The sequence below is a fragment of the Periplaneta americana genome, chromosome 2 (assembly GCF_040183065.1).
Source record: "Periplaneta americana isolate PAMFEO1 chromosome 2, P.americana_PAMFEO1_priV1, whole genome shotgun sequence".
Lineage (NCBI taxonomy): Eukaryota > Metazoa > Arthropoda > Insecta > Blattodea > Blattidae > Periplaneta > Periplaneta americana.
The window spans coordinates 206,154,782-206,173,414 of NC_091118.1; the positions used below are offsets into that span (position 1 = coordinate 206,154,782).

Consider the following 18,633-nt stretch of genomic DNA (forward strand, 5'->3'; position numbering starts at 1 on the left):
CGGTGGTCATCTTTGTAAAATAGTATACTTCTTAGGTGCTATTTTGAGAAAATGGGGTTCGAAAATGAGGCTTTGATCTAGTTAAATTCCTAGGCATTTTGTTTAATTTCCTTCTTTGATGGAGATTATGAAGATGGTGCCATCTATGTTCAGGCTGACTATAGTTCCCAAATCATAACTCTACCTTATAGTCTACTGTATTTTGGTGTCAAAAATGTACCAAAATTAGTTTTTAATTTTACAGCTATAGTCCCGTCGCTCTAATTTCCGGCAGCCAATCGCGTTGCAGGTCGACTACATTTAAACGTGTGCGTCTTGTGATTCACTGATGAAGACGTCATTCATTTCTTAAGCCTTCATAAATACTTACGGTCTTACTAATAAAAACTCTATATACAGACGTTTAACTGTCTTATACAATGAGTAGCTCGTTTATAAGTCGTGTGTGAATTCCTTACTAATAATCACTACATTCGTCGTGTATAACAGTATAACCATTACACAGCTACGTCATAGTTTCGTCATTACTTCGTTACGAAAGGTAATAGAATATCTGAGGTTCTCTATTGCATCCGGTAGAGCGCTCTAGTGTGGCGTGTTAAATATCGATTTTAAAACTGGCTCTAATCGATTACCACACTACATTTTGGTCAAAGAGTACAAGCTACAGCAATATTATTCTAACAATTCTATGATCTTTGGTTTGTTCTTCTGTTGTTACAAAGTAACCATCATCATAAAATGACAGTCGATACGAACAGCTGTTAGAGGGGCGGCCATTTTTTCACTAAATACAACTCTTAAACAAGGGGTTTCGTGTATATAACTACTGCAAAGCAATTCCCATTGTATAGTTACAGCCTGTTTATACGTCCATCGCTTATTCACGGTTTATTAGTAACGTTTTCTGTCTCAACTCTGCATAAGTCTCGTATAAAAACTATATACGGTTTATTAGTAAGACTGTTAATATAATCGCCCGCCATTTTGGCTCTTTCGTTGGCGTTCGCAGAAAGCACACGAAGACGTTATTTGCCGCTCAATTATTTGCTGAATTACAGTGCGTTTGATTTATTATCATAGGAGCTACGACATGATAATGTTTAACGGTGTGGCAAATAGATTCCTCGTCTGGTAGCTCGGCAACGAAAGAACAAAAATGGCGAACGATACTACCTACCTAGAATTTACAGAACCTTCAATTCCTAAGACGTAAGCAAAGAGGAGGAGTCACGCCGGGAATAACAGCGTCGCGACTATACTAATGTTTTTTTGCATAGGTGTTGGAGATGGTTCGATTCCTGCGCGTGGCGGGCACCTGTCTGCAGGGTCTCGCGGAGTCTAGAAGCTTCTGCGTCGCCTCTGTCTGCCAGAGCGACAGACTGCCTATCCAACCTCAGCACAGTCAGCCAGGTGAGCGATTCATTGCTTCAGATATCTAAACTGAAGGAAATCTTTGTTCAAGGGCCATCATCATCATCATCATCATCATCATCATCGTCCACACCTGTGGAGTAACGTCAGCGCGTCTGGCCGCGAAACCAGGTGGCCCGGGTTCGAATCCCGGTCGGGGCAAGTTACCTGGTTGAGGTTTTTTCCGGGGTTTTCCCTCAACCCAACACGAGCAAATGCTGGGTAACTTTCGGTGCTGGACCCCGGACTCATTTCACCGGCATTATCACCTTCATTTCATTCAGACGCTAAATAACCTAGACGTTGATACAGCGTCGTAAAATAACCCAATAAAATAAAAAATAAATCATCATCATCATGTCTCAGGGGTCTCTCAGTTACAATGCTGACAATTGGGTCCGAGATTACCCGCTACTAACCCCGCCAGGTCGATAAAATTTAAAGGTCGAAACAATTATCACGGCCTGCTCCGGGAGAAAAGAAAATCTGTGTGTGCTATATCATAGGTTTACAGGAAAGAAAAGAACCTTTTTTCGCAACATAGAGGTGTGTGTACAAAATTTATTGGCTATTTCCAGGCCACGATGAATTTCGTCGCTGTTAAAAATAGCTGAGTTACCAGGGAAACTCTGCATCCCTGCATGATGAACAGCCTCCATCCTGAATTTAAAAAAGGAATAATTTTATATGATAACAGTATTTGTGCGAGATCGTGCGTATTTGCTTGTTTTCCGCACAGAACCAATACGCGGTAAGTGTGAAATACCACATTCAGTATTCCCAACGTAACACACATAACAATTTCCCTCTTCTTACCGCTTAAGCGCGACATTCATTTTACTGCTTTAGGCTTCTAACATATTATTTTTAGAGACGTTTAACGTAGTAATAATTATAAATTGGAAACTTACCACTGCAATTTCACCTAAATTGCAATGTTAATTATTGTTTTTAAATATTTGCAAAAATTAAGTAAACTCTACTACTCCACGAAAATTACTGCATTCCTGATACAAGTAACATTAAGGAAGCCGTGAAAAAATCAACAAGATTCCAGATGCCGATGTTATTACTGCAATATGTTATATAAATAATATTGTTAAAATATTAAAATGAAAAATAAATCATTACATAACCTTACCGTTTGTTTGAAGTTCGCATTTATAGACTGGGGGGAAAAAAAGACAGACGTATATCACGGCCTGCTGGAGTATAGTAAACACAGAAAACATTTTATAGCAACAATGTTGAAGAAAGATATTAGGTTTTCCGAAGTTGCCGTCATTAAACAGAAACCAACATGGAGATTTCATTGCAACTAATTAGAAATTCGTCTTTCAGGTATGTAATAAACGATCTTCGCACAAAATAATGTACGATACGTTTCGCTTTTTCAATCTTTTCCTCGACCATGAAAACGTCACATACTGCTCTTGTAACGTATATTACTATTTCCTTAAGTAAGAAAAATATCATGTTTTATACCTACAAATTTCAATTTTTCGAAACATTATAATATATCGTAAATAATTCGTGGCGTTACAGCCCTTTAAGGGCCCAGACCGATCAGCCGGCTGATGGCCTCACGCCTGCATACCGAAGCAGAGGTGAACGATCATCCAACTAGAATGGAAGTAATATAATCTAATAATATTTTATTTAGAGTTTAGTCTAATTGACATATCTCAGTTTAAAATCAATAACACAAATGTAAATGATCATTGCATACTATAAAATTGAAATGCAAACGTTTTCGCCCTTGGGCATCATCAGGAATTTAACTCACAATATCTTATACAATTTTTCATATCTTTGCTGTGAAATGCGTACCAGATAATTAATATTTACAATCTTAAATATATTAAAAAACAACTATTTACATGATTGACACTATGATAAATAGCAATCTGAAATTTAAATGAGTACAGGTATTAAAATTATATATGATAAAATTATGAATAAAATGTATTGATCTTATATTTCAAATTATAAGATTGTGATCATTAAAACAACATGATGAAAAACCATATTATTCCTCTTAAACTTCATAATAGGCCAAATACAATTCCATGGGCGAAAACGTTTGCATTTCAATTTTATAATATGCAATGATCATTTACATTTGTAAGTGTTATTGATTTTAAACTGTGATGTGTCAATTAGACTGAACTCTAAATAAAATATTGTTAGATTATATTACATTGTATTGACTATCGGAATGTCTCTATCATCGTGCTTTCTAAGATAATAGAATGGAAGTATTGTGTAGTTAGTACGATGATCCCTCCAGCCGTTATAAGCTGGCTTTCATAACCGGATTTCGATACCTGTCGTAGCTGTCCAATTGCATTACAATGCTGGGTGGGCACCGGTCCCATACACTGGCAGAAATTTCATATAAATTTCTTCCCTCTGAGGACTCGAACCAGCGCGCATTCTGTAAAGCGAGTCTTTTTTCAATAACAGTTTATCCGGAGTTGTGCTCGAGCGTGGGTTCGATTCCCGCTTGGCTGATTACCTGGTTAGGTTTTTTCCCGAGATTTTCTCCAACCGTAAGGCAAATGTCAGGTAATCTATGGCGAATCCTCGGCCTCATCTCGCCAAATATCATCTCCCTATCACCAATTCCATCGACGCTAAATAACCTCGTAGTTGATACAGCGTCGTTAAATAACCAAAGTAAAAAAACGAAATGCATATAGTGTGTTAGGTGGGAGACCGGAGGGAAAAAGACCTTTGGGGAGGCCGAGACGTAGATGGGAGGTTCATATTAAAATGGATTTGAGGGAGGTGGGATATGATGATAGAGATTGGATTAATCGTGCACAGGATTGCCCACACCTAACACCTTTCTACACAAGTTAAATATTTAGGAATTATTATAGATCATTTGATTTCATGTGTACAAGTATAAGAAAGACAATTTATAAATTCGTAATACTTCGAAATTTTATCACTAAGGAGGCATTGAGAATAATATTTTTAGCTTTAGTACAATCATTAATACAATATGGTATAATAAATTGGGGTGGAGTAGCATCATCTGTACTTAATCCATTAATTTTATTACAAAGAAGTTTAATAAACATTTGTCTGACCAAAAATATGAAATATCCAACAAATTTAATTTATACAGATTTTAATGTATTGCCTATTGAAGGAATTTATAAATATAGTTTACTAACTTACTACCACAGATATCAAATAAAACATAAATCTAATCGACATGAATATCGTACTCGAAGACAAAAGTCTGCTTTCCCATTAATTGAGCCTAAATGTCATACAATTGCAGCTCTTAAACATGGTGCTAGTTTCGGCCCAAGACTTCATAATAAAATTACAAACCATTTTCCAAATTTGAAATATTTTAAAATTGAAGCTTTTAAAAAAAGAAATTTGTATTTCATGAAATATATAATATTAACAAATGTAATTTTTTACCTTTTATTTCTGCCGACTATATTCATGTTTTTATTGAATATCACTGGCTTCTGTCTGATTGTCAATTTATATTAAATGTGTATTTCTCTGTTTTTCTCTTTCTTCTTTATTCTTGCTCTTGTGTGTTATTTATTGGTTTGAATTAAGTCACTTACTGTATTTAGTAAACTGTCCTTGTAAATTTTTTGTTATACTAGCCGTACCCGTGCGCTCCGCTACACCCGTTAGAAATAAATATAAAGTAGTTACATAATTAAAATAGGATGTTTGATCCAGGGTACATTCGTGTTTGATAGAAGGATCAATCGTTTAATATGTTACTTAATTTAAATTGTATTTAAATAATTAAAATGCGGTCATTTTGGTCCAGAGAGCAATCATTTGGTACAATGACAATTCCTTTAACATGTTTCTTAATTGTTATTAATGCAACCATAGTTTAATGAAGATTGAAATATGATTTAGTTTTAATGTGTATACTTTATATTACCGGTACTTGCTATATGTTTCAGAAGTTACTGTAATAACATTGTAGAATTATGTCCATCTAGAGAAACTACACTTTCCAATAGTGAAATAATAATTAAACAATTAATTAGCTTCCGATATTACTTCATACAAACACAGAAACATTCTCTTAGCCTATGTTCAATAGCTTTCGATTGTTGTTGTCCAAGGCCCCTTATAGACGAAGTCATTTTTTTTTATTTCATTACACCGCCTTAGATGGCGTTGTTATTGTAATTTTAAAACTCATTTATCTCATTAAATATCAGTCCTATCAAAATTTTGTATAGAATAAAACTTATCGGAAATTACTTTTAAAGAAACTTTTGTTATGTAATATTGCGAGATATTTCGATTTATTTAATTCAGGCCGCCTTATAACCCCCCCCCTTTTAAATAAAGTATTTGAATGGCATATAGCCTAAAATCTAAGTTACAACGAACTTAATTTATATTCCAATTTTCATATAAATCTGTTCAGCCATAATCGCGTGAAAAGGTAACAAACATCGAAACAGACAGACAGACATACAAACAAAAATTTCAAAAAAGTGATTTTCGGTTTCAGGATGGTTAATTATACATGTTGACACCAATTATTTTTGGAAAATCGAAAATTACCAGAAAAATTTTGGCTACAGATTTATTATTAGTATAGATTATTGACTAAGACCACACCGTACACGAGCCTGGCTCTTACAGTAGTGGCTAGAAATATTTTTGTTTTATAATTTTAATTTGTACTCACTAGCTAGCTAGCTAAGTAAATAAATAAATAAATAAATAAATAAATAAATAAATAAATAAATAAATAAATAGATAAATAAAATAGGGACCGATGGCGGGCTTATGTGAGGGCGGCAATGAACCTGCGGGTTCCTTAAAAGCCATTTGTAAATAAGTAAGTAAATTTAGTGGAACACCACAAACATGAACAACTTCATTTACACGATAACATAACAACGTAAACAACCCCGTATGAACAACACTGAAAGTCCTTTTGAATCGTCTGTCACAGAATTTTGTTTCACAGACTCGTAACCTGCCTAAAGGTTTTACTTCATTGAACTGTGAACACATATCCTTCGAAACATGGTAAAGTAATTGAACTGTTACGAAACTCGTAAAACATGTGATGGAAAAGCACGCGCCATCTTTGCGAGGCGTTAGGACCTCGCATGTTGTAATATACACCTCAGTTCCTGCAGTTTGCCTCGGGGCACATCAGCACATCGCGCTTGGAGTTCGCACTTCCCCCCTCGCGAAGCTTCCCACATCGCTCTCGAAATTGTGGAGACGGTCAAGATATTCAGGGCCGCTGGAGGCCGTGTTTGCCCGCCTTGTTTGCTTGTAAACAAGAAGCTTGATATATCCCCGCGGGTGGGGCGCCCAATCTGTCATGATATTAGATACCACCCACCAAATATTCAGCACAGGAACAACATATTTGCCGGCTGCTATACATAACTAGTGTGGAACTGAATGCAGGACAGGGTAGTGGGTTTGAATCCATCTCATGAAGGACGTTTCTTCATTGTAATTTGCAAATATGAGACTTATACAGGGTGATCCACGAGAATTTACCGCTACTTACGGAGCTTATTTTCGAAGACATTCTGAGCAAAAAATATCATTTAAAAATTTATCCTAATCTCAATATTTCCAGAGTTACACTAATTTTAAGTTATTTATAAAATACCACTATCCTTTATACAGGGTGATCCACGAGTATTTACCGCTACTTACTGAGGTTATTTTCGAAGACATTCTGAGCAAGAAAATCATATAAAAATTTATACTAATCTCAATATTTCCAGAGTTACACTAATTTTAAGTTATTTATAAAATACCACTATCCTTTATACAGGGTGATCCACGAGTATTTACCGCTACTTACTGAGGTTATTTTCGAAGACATTCTGAGCAACAAAATCATATAAAAATTTATCCTAATCTCAATATTTTCAGAGTTACACTAATTTTAAGTTGCTTATGAAATACCATTATTCTTTGTACAGGGTGATCCATGAGTATTTACCGCTACTTACCGAGCTTATTTTCGAAGACATTCTGAGCAAAAAAAAAAAAAAAAAAAAAAACAAACAAAAATTTATCCTAATCTCAATATTTTCAGAGTTACACTAATTTTAATTTTTATAAAATACCACTATTCTTATATACAGGGTGATCCACGAGAATATACCGCCACTTATTTTCGAAGAAATTCTGAGCAAAAAAAATCATATAAAAATTTATCCTAATCTCAATATTTTCAGAGTTACACTAATTTTAAGTTGTTTATAAAATACTATTATTCTTCATACAGGGTGATCCACGAGAATTTACCGCTACTTACTGAGCTTATTTTCGAAGACATTCTGAGCAAAAAAATCATATAAAAATTCATCCTAATCTCAATATTTTCAGAGTTACACTAATTTTAAGTTGTTTATAAAATACCATTATTCTCGAGTTTTAAGGGTAAAAGAATATTACAGATAAAGAATGAACTATTCAGGAGTATCATTTTTTTAATTAGCTAGTATTCTGAAGCTAAAATTGTATGTGAATTCCATAGTTTCTTCGTAAAGAATTTTTTTTTTTTCGATTTTTAACTACAAAATTACATTTTTATTACGCATTTATCACAACAATTGTTACAAATCACGCCACTCTTGTAAACTCTTCAAGACTGTACATTAGGATGCATAATTAAACTGTAAAAAATCAAGTTCCTAAAGTCGTAAGATTTGTAACAATTTTTGTGATAAGTACGTAAGAATAATGTAATTTTTATACATCTTGATTACGCAACTTTTAACACTGTATCACTTCGGAATATGTATGATAAGAACTTTCTTATGTTAAATATTAACGTACCTTGTTAACATGTTTCGACCTATTTTCGGTCATCTTCGGAACTGGTAGTTGTTGGTCTTGGCGACTCTTGTTTCCTGTGTGGGTGCGTAGAGACATCAACACAGACATGGAAGTACTACACATCCAACCAAAAAGCCAGAAACTCAATACAATAGAACAATATGAAATATACAGACACACCCCAACGATATTCTCAACACTCAAATCAATTTCAAAACACATACACTCTTTGACTCTACGCACCCACGCAGGACCAGTTCCGAAGATTACCAAAAATAGGTCGAAACATGTTAACAAGGTACGTTAATACAGGGACATCACTTTATTTTTACCAACATTTTTAACATTAACCTGGCTATACTCGGAAACACTGTTGCCCCCTTCCATTACAGGAGTTTGATGTTACTAGTGCAATATGTAAACAAATCATTTTACTAGGTATAGGAGGAGAGAAAAGTAGTGTATCCATTTATGTTGCAGGGAAATACGATATTACGATTTACAGTTTGATCATCACTTTTACGGAATTTATCAAAATACAGTAGAGTAGTAACATTTCTTTTTTCAAAAACTCAACTTTTCAGGCGGCTATGTTCGTTATGTAATGTCTGCTTTATTTAGCATATTAATTATTGATGTTATCATACAATATAGAGAGTGCATTTAAATTGAGGGGGTCATAAGTAAAGGGCTGTAAGTGCACTTAAGTTACTTTTGAGAAAATGGGGATTAAATATTTAAGCTTTCGTAAAATCAGTGAAATTTTTTATTTAAATTTTAATGTGTGATGCGATTAAAATATCCCTTTGCCACTAAAATTTTAGATACTTTAGCTTACACTGGATGCACTTAACTCATGTTATTACAAATGTCACTAGCATTCCTTTGCTTCTAGCCACCTCAATTCAAAAAAAGCTAATCTGAATTTTTAAACAAGTTGCTGAAAATGGTTGCCGTTCATTACAATGCAGGCTTCAATTCAGTACGCATATTATTAAAAACATTTTGAAGCATATTCTCTGAAATTGAATTTATCGTTTCTGGAATATAATTTTTTAGTACGATATTATTAATATAGGTTCTTTCTTCTATAGAAAACGCAATCATATTTATGAAACACACTATACACTGCAGTGTTTACTTCAGTGCTTGAAGACTTCGAATGCAACAGCGGCCGTAAGTTTGTGTGTCTGACGGGAGCAAGGACATTAGTGAAGGGGTGAGAGTGAAGCACATTCAGAAATGCAGGTACAATAAAAATGCAAGTAAAAATAAAATGATGTCCCTGTATTTAACACAAGAAAGTTCTTATCATACATATTGCGAATGTAATTTTTAGTTAAAAAGTGAAAAACAAGATCTGTAAAAAAGTAATTAACAACACTTGTTTAGCTTCAGAACACTAGCCAATTAAAGAAATGACACTTCTGAATAGTTCATTCTCTATTAACTAGACGGAAACTCTTGGTCATGTGTTGGGGTTCTGTCGAAAAACGGAGCTGCTGCGCAACAATGGACACCATAAGGCCAGGACCGGTATTGCTGATGTCCTCAAGCGTCGTGGATGGGGGGTATACGAGGAGATCCACTGCGTTTCGTCCTTAGATTCGAACAGAAGAGCAGATATTGTAGCCATCCACAGGACTCAATCTAAGGGAATAGTTCTTGATCCTACAATCCGGTTTGAGAGGGATGCCCTGCAGGCACACCACGTTGATGAGGAGAAGAAATCCATTTATGAGTCCTGCAGCCCGTACCTAAGTGAGAAATATAACCTTCCCACTAGTCAGTGGAGTGTTTCTGGTCTTTTGTTTGGTGCACGTGGCACACTCCCTAAATTCACATGTGATATTTTAAAAGCACTCGGTCTCCGATTTTTTTAAATTCAAAAAATTTTATTCGATTTAATCCAAATATAACATTACCATTTATATTTTGGCCATTGATAATTCTATTGAGTTTGCATTTGTCTGGATTTTTTACTAAACAATTCCTGTATTTAATCTTTTTGTCTTTCTAAATTATTCTGTAGTGCTTTTATTCTGGATCTTTATGGTAACCCTCATTGAGGGAACCAGATTATTTTGTTAAAAATATAATATGTAATATTCTTTTACCATTAAAACTAAAGAAAATAGTAATATGCGTTACAAGAGCGGTATGTTGAAGTTTTCATGTTCGAGGAAAAGTTTGAAAAAGCGAAACGTAGTTGAGCTTTTTTAATTTCTGAGAATTGAAAGAAAAGATACCGCTCGTGTATCGTACATTATTTTGTGCGAAGATCGTTTATTACATTCCTGAAAGAGGAATTTCTAATTAGTTGCAATGAAATCTCCATCTTGGTTTCTGTTTAATGACGACAAATTTGCAAAACAAAAATATCTATCTTCAACATTGTTGCTTTGAAATGTTTTCTGTGTTTACTATACTCCAGCAGGCCGTGATATACGTCTTTTTTTCCCCCAGTCTATGATGAGTCTGGAATCTTGTGATTTTTTCACGGCTTCCTTAATATTACTTGCATCACGAATGCAGTAACTGTAGTGGAGTTGTAGAGTTTACTTAATTTTTGCAAATATTTAAAAACAATAATTAACAGTGCAATTTAGGTGAAATTGCAGTGGTAAGTCTGCAATTTATAATTATTACTATATTGAGCGTCTCTAAAAATAATATGTTAAAAGCCTAAAGCAGTAAAATGAATATGTCACTTAAGCGGTAAGAAGAGGGAAATTGTTGTGTGTTCGGTTGAGAATACTGAATGTGGAATTTTAGACTTTCCGCGGATTGGTTTTGTGCGGAAACCAAGCAAATACGCACGATCACGCACAAAAGTATTTTACAAACAATTTCAAATTAGTGCAACTCTGAAAATATTGAGATTAGGACAAATGTTTATATGACTTTTTTGTTCAGATGGTCTTCGGAAATAAGCTCCGTAAGTGACGGTAAATCCTCGTGAATCACTCTGTATAGTGTTCTGCATCGGGGTAATAACTCTTATGATGCAAGGTGTATTATTATTGAAGTTCGTCTGTTTGCCGCAATGGACCGGTGTGTTGCTAGCTGTGTTGCGATGGGACTGGTGGGAAAAAGAAACTGGTTATAAGTTTCATTTTAATTTATTTAAATTTTTAATTTAATTTATTTAAATTTAAATATATACAGAATAAAGAATATAATTACAAACAAACAAGAGAAATACAAATAAAATAATACAAACAATATAAAACAGAAGATACAGTAGTATTAACAAAATTTGAGACCGAATGAGCAGCGCTCGTGTTCGGTCGCAGTTCAGATATAGGCCTAATATTAATAGGCCTATAAGAGAATATCTATACTAATAATAAATCTGTAGCCGAAATTTTTCTGGTAATTTTCGATTTTCCAAAAATAATTGGTCCTAACATATATAATTAACCACCCTGAAACCGAAAATCGCTTTTTTGAAATTTTTGTTTGTATGTATGTCTGTCTGTCTGTCTGTGTGTCTGTCTGTCTGTCTGTCTGTATGTTTGTTACCTTTTCACGCGATAATGGCTGAACCGATTTCGATGAAAATTGGAATATAAATTAAGTTCGTTGTAACTTAGATTATAGGCTATATAGCATTCAAAATACGTTATTTAAAAGGGGGGTTATAAGAGGGCCTGAATTAAATAAATCGAAATATCTCGCTTATTATTGATTTTTGTGAAATATGTTACATAACAAAAGGTTCTTTAAACATGATTTCTGATAAATTTCATTCTTTGAAAAATTTTGATAGGACTGATATTTAATGAGATAAATGAGTTTTAAAATTAAAATAACTGCCATCTAAGGCGGTGTATTGAAATAAAAAAACAAATGACTTCGTCTATAAGGGGCCTTGGACACAATAATCGAAAGCTATGAAACATAGCCTACAGACAATGTTTCTGTGCTTGTATGAAGTAATATCGGAAGCTAAATTAACCGATTTGTATAATTAATTATTATTTCATCATTGGAAAGTGTAGTTTCTCTGGATGGACATAATGCTATAATGTTATTACAGTAACTTGTGAGTGAATTGAGGACAGGTAAGATTAAAATAGCTTCTTATGCAGAGAAAATTTGATGGGTTATTCTGTGTATTCATTTCCTGTATTTCTTATAATAATGTTTATGAACATATTCATTTTTATCTCAGAGAATTAACGAACAACGAGAGTGTATTGATTTAGTATGCAGTAATAGTACCTTAGCTTAGCAATCCATTATTTTATAATTCAAATTTTAACTATGCTCAATTGAATCGTGTTAAAATACATAAAATACATATGCAATAAATGCAATGCAAAAAAATTGGGTAATGAGCCAAGCAGAGTATGTTGCGCTGTTGTAAAAGCTGTTCCTCCTGAGATTCAAGAGCTCCCACAACAAATTAAAAATTTTCTAATTCGAGTACATCCGTTATCAACACACTTTTTCATAATATAATATAATATAATATAATATAATATAATATAATATAATATAATATAATATAATATAATATAATATAATATAATATAATATAATATAATATAATATAATATATATAATATAATATAAACATAATAATAAATCTGTAGCCAAAATTTTTCTGTTAATTTTCGCTTTTCCAAAAATAATTGGTAATAACAATTAAGAAACATGTTAAAGGAATTGTCATTGCGCCAAATGAGTGGTCTCTGGACCAAAATGATAGCATTTTAATATTTAAAATACAATTTAAATTAAGTAACATATTAAACGATTTATCCTTCTATCAAACACGAATGTTCCCTGGATCAAATGTCCTATTTTAATTATGTAATTACTTTAATTATATTTATTTCTAACGGGTGCAGCGGAGCGCACGGGTACGGCTAGTAATAAAATAAAATAGGAAATAGAATTAAAAATAGGAAATAGAATTAAGTGTTGCCAATCTGACAGTTTTAAACAGATATTATGAATATCCAATATTTACAGAATTTGATGTTATTGGAGTATAAAATCGTCTCCTTTTCTAATTTCAGTCGGAGACGAAGCAGCCATATTAACCACATTTGTCCAGTCAGCGATTAGATGTTGGCAATCCTGTTATGTTTGAATATTAAATACACAGTCCGTTGATGTGAACAGGTCGGGTAGCAGAGGGGATGTGTTGTCAATGGTTTTTCAGTTTAATGTTAAACGATTACAATTTGCACATTTTAACTCGCATGACGAGAGCACCAAATGTCATTAAAAGAGCACCAGGTTGAGAACGCCTGTTTTATAGTGTAAATTGTTTAATTGGATCGTGTTTTGTAATTTCCAGGGGTTAGACAACTCAGCACACTGACTGGCGCTGTCTTCTCCGGGAGGGATGCGTGTGTACTCGACCGCCATGACGTGGCCACCACAAAGAAGGCGAGGTCCGTCTCGGCAGGGTTCGTCAGGCGGTACGGAGTCGAACCCGCGGAACACCGCAAGACGAGCCTTTATGACTTCCACGTGGGACTGAACGGCAAGATGGTGCCCTTCGGAGGATTTTTGTTGCCGGTAAGAGCCTGGTCGTCTTGACTTGAGCTAGAGTAGGGCCGGTCAGAGCTGGTCTACGAAGCAAACACTTAAAGCATTGCATTGTGAACCACCACAAGCCGCCACTGAAATAACAGCCCACTAGTTATAATTAATTATAATCATTGCATTTTAACGAGCTTATGCTCGATTGTCAAATGTTACGAAAATTTCAATATCTGACTTTAGTTGCTTAGCAACGGCAGTGACTTACGAAATACTCTTCTGTTGTTACTCGCCTAGCAACATACCAGAATTTTACATTGTTACGGCGTATTTCATATTTTTCTTAACATTATACCCACACTAATTGCTCTCCAACGAACCAATTCAGATGAAAAACAGCAATTGAAATGTAAATACTATTACAGACACATAGCATAATATATTCAGTAAAGACATTAAGGAAAAATAAGCAATAATAATACAACACATAAATTAATCAGATTTATTACTCTCACTATATTCACGATCCTTATAAAGAAAAATAATTTTGTTGGCAGTTATTTATGCTACAAGTTCATAAAGATTCTCTTTTTGGCACGAGTGTAAAGTTTGTGAAACGTGGCAAAAAGGTAACTTTACGAATGCATAGCATACAATGTTTTTTCTACGGTATCGTAGCACAGATTTATATTGAATAAATATTTTAAGTTGGAGAAGTTAAAAGATCACGATTTCATGGCCGTCTAAACTCTCACCTATTAAGAAATAAGTATCCTCGGAAGATCCTTTTTTTTTATTCATGATCACGATTTCATGGCCGTCTAAACTCTCACCTATTAAGAAATAAGTATCCTCGGAAGATCTTTTTTTTTATTCATGATCACGATTTCATGGCCGTCTAAACTCTCACCTATTAAAAAATAAGTATCCTCGGAAGATCTTTCTTTATTCATGATCACGATTTCATGGCCGTCTAAACTCTCGTCTATTAAGAAATAAGTATCCTCGGAAGATCCTTTTTTTTTATTCATGATAACGAATTCATCGCTGTCGAAATGACTATAATCAAAAAACCTGTTAGAAAAGGTTGAAATGAGTAGCCATGAAATCATAACCTGTTTATTAATTCGTAGTGTTCTGCCCAACGGCAGGTCTTTCACTGCAAACCCATCATTCTCCAGTCTTTCCTATTTTCTTCCTTCCTATTACTCTTCTCATATTATCCATATATCTTAATGTCGTCTATCATCTGATATCTTCTTCTGCCCCGAACTCTTCTCCCGTTCACCATTCCTTCCAGTGCATCCTTCAGTAGGCAGTTTCTTCTCAACCAGCGACCCAGCCGATTCCTTTTTCCCTTCCTGATCAGTTTCAGCATCATTCTTTCTTCACCCACTCTTTCCAACACAGCTTCGTTTCTTATTCTGTCCATTTCACACACTCCATTCTTCTCCATAGGCTATCCACATTTCAAATGTTTCTAGTCATTTCTTTTCACTTCGTCGTAATGCACATGTTTCTGCCCCATAAAATTCCACACTGCACACAAAGCACTTCACTAGTCTCTTCCTTAGTTCTTTTCTCCAGAGGTCCGCAGAAGATACTCCTATTAGCTTCCTTTGCCGTTTCTATCCTCCTTTTGACTTCCTGGCAGCAGCTCATGTTACTGCTTATAGTACACCCCAAGTATTTGAAGCTGTCCACTTGCTCTACTACCTCATTTCGGATTCGCACGTTTACAGTTTACACTTTCTTCCGATAACCATGGTATTCATCTTGTTTGCATTTATCTTCATCCTATACTGCTTACAACTGTTATTTAGCTCCAGTAACATATCTCTCGAAATTAGGAATGTGGCTTCATACGAAGATAAAATGTATTGCACGGCCTTCATTAATAACTTGTCTTGTCATAGAACCATGTTCTCTATTTGTAATCCGTAACAAAAAGAGAAACATCGAAACCAAAACAATTTCATCCAGAAAACTGGGTGATGTATTCTACATGTCGATGTTGTATTCTTCACCTGCGTAATTAGGAACATTAAATCCAGACGTTTGAGATGGGCAGGGCATGTAGCACGTATGGGCGAATCCAGAAATGCATATAGAGTGTTAGTTGGGAGGCCGGAGGGAAAAAGGCCTTTAGGGAGGCCGAGACGTAGGTGGGAAGATAATATTAAAATGGATTTGAGGGAGGTGGGATATGATGATAGAGACTGGATTAATCTTGCTCAGGATAGGGAACAATGGCGGGCTTATGTGAGGGCGGCAATGAACCTCTGGGTTCCTTAAAAGCCAGTAAGTAAGTAAGTAAGTAAGTAAGTAAGTAAGTAAGTAAGTATTTATAGCACAGGAAGCTCGTACGATGTGATTACGAGAAACTAGCTCACATTGAAAAGAAAATACGTGCAAGACACAGTTGCTATGGAAACGCAAACAAAAGCGGCACTGAAGTTTGGTTGTTTGTGACCTATACATCTTTTACAAACATGTGGTAAGCAGAGATCAAATATTAACACTATCTCGCCCCACTTCAGGTGTTTGGTATTTTTCGGTGTTTGTCCTAAGACACTAAGATAGATTCTGGGAACAACCTTGAAAGAAATGAACCACGAACTTATTTGCTCTTCGAGTTAACTTAGATTTCTGTCGCAGCCTTGAGCGGCAAGAACTGTGGTTTAGAAAACTTAAGAATTGAAATTTCTACTCACATAGGACAGAAATCACTAAGTCTCGGATTCGAGTCTCGATGACACACATGGCCCTACCAACCTAGGTTCTATGGACGAGCTGTCATACTCGATCGGTGAAAGATTCTGTCTCCCTCTATGTTCTGATGGATTACTTACTTACTTACTTATGGCTTTTAGAGAACCCGGAGGTTCATTGCCGTCCTCACATAAGCTCGCCATCGGTCCCTATCCTGAGCAAGAGTAATCCCGTCCCTACAATCATATCCCACCTCCCTCAAATCCAGTTTAATATTATCTTCCCATCTACGTCTCGGCTTCCCCAAAAATATTTTTCCCTCCGGCCTCCCAACTAACACTCTATATGCATTTCTGGATTCGACCATACGTGCTACATGTCCTGTCCACCTCAAACGACTGGATTTAATGTTCCTAATTATGTCAGGTGAAGAATACAATGCGTGCAGTTCTGCGTTGTGTAACTTTCTCCATTCTCCTGTAACTTCATCCCTCTTTGCCCCAAATATTTTCCTAAGGATCTTATTCTCAGACACTCTTAACCTCTGTTCCTCTCTCAAAGTGAGAGTCCAAGTTTGACAACCATACAGAACAAGCGGTAATATAATTATTTTATAAATTCTAATTTTCAGTTTTTTGAGAGCACATTGGATGACAAAAGCTTCTCAACCGAATAATAACACGCATTTCCCATATTTATTCTACGTTTAATTTCCTCCCGAGTGTCATTTATATTTGTTGCTGTTGCTCCAAGGTATTTGACTTTTTCCACCTCTTCAAAGGATAAATTTCCAATTTTTATATTCCATTTTGTACTATGTTCTGGTCACGAGACGTAATCATATTCTTTGTCTTTTCGGGACTTACTTCTGTTGGATTACGTTTGTATATTAGTGTTTGTATTTTAGAATTTGTTAACTGTAATTGTGTTTTCAGAGAAATAGCTTCCGTCCTTGGAAATTATTATTATTATTATTATTATTATTATTATTATTATTATTATTATTATTATAATTATTATAATTATTATTATCATTATCATTATTATGACTATTATTATTATTATTATTATTACTACTACTTACTTACTTACTTACTTACTTACTTACTTACTTACTTACTTACTTACTTACTTACTTACTTACTTACTTACTTACTTACTTACTGGCTTTTAAGGAACCCGGAGGTTCATTGCCGCCCTCACATAAGCCCGCCATTGGTCCCTATCCTGAGCAAGATTAATCCAATTATTATTATTATTATTATTATTATTATTATTATTATTATTATTGTTATTATTATTATTATTATTATTATTATTATTATTATTATTATTATTATTATTATTATAGGACCATTTAAACCTCATTCTGTTCTCACTCACTCACTCACTCACTCACTCGTTCTACAGAAATTTCAAATTTTTTTAGATAAGTTAAAGCATATGGAACAGCTGGAAAACTCCATCAAGTGTCCTTCCTCAATGCATGCGTTGACAAATAAAAAATAAATAATAATCCGTGGCGCCACAGCCCTTGAAGGGCCCAGACCGACCAGCCGGCTACTGCCCTCACGCCCACATGCCGAAGCAGAGGTGGACGATCATCCAACCAGAATGGAGGTATCGCGTGGTTAGCACGATGATCCCCCCAGCCGTTATAGCTGGCTTTCATAACTGGCTTTCGTTACCTATCGCAGCTCCCCAAAGTACATCACGTTGCTGGGTGTACATCAGTCCCTTACACTGACCGAAATTTCGTGAGAAAATTTCTTCCCCCATGAGGACTCGAACCAGCGCGCATTTCGTAACGCGAGTCCTAGGCAGGATGCCTTAGACCACGACGCCACGGCGCGGGACAGTAAAGAAATGAACGTAGAAGAAATTGAATTAACAATACGTTTCGGGTGCTATTCATAGACATTCCGCAGCACGTGCTACGAGCGTACTAAGCTAGCCCCGGCTATCCACTGGTTACTAGTACAGAATTCAAATCATATCCTATCGCTAACACTGGTTTATGAATACGAAAAACGCTGATCATCCACCGGAAACCCGCGCTAAAAATGTCTATGAATACGGCCCTTTATCTTCTAACTAAAAAAATCGTATTTACAAATTAAAAACGCTGCATATAAATTTATATGTACGTCTCGTCCCGAATTATTCTGAGGTTAA

The 18,633-nt window shown here is 35.0% G+C and overlaps 1 protein-coding gene across 3 annotated transcripts in view; it reads left to right on the top strand.

Moving 5' to 3' along the window:
- Positions 1 to 18,633, top strand: part of LOC138695089 (aminomethyltransferase, mitochondrial) — a 91,309-nt gene that overhangs the window by 56,644 nt on the left and 16,032 nt on the right. For all 3 annotated transcript variants that reach the window (XM_069819478.1, XM_069819477.1, XM_069819479.1), the window contains exons 2-3: positions 1,281 to 1,413; positions 13,559 to 13,782. In XM_069819478.1, the coding sequence (XP_069675579.1) occupies positions 1,290 to 1,413; positions 13,559 to 13,782 (348 nt within the window). In that variant the 5' untranslated portion in view covers positions 1,281 to 1,289. The remainder of the gene's footprint in view (positions 1 to 1,280; positions 1,414 to 13,558; positions 13,783 to 18,633) is intronic.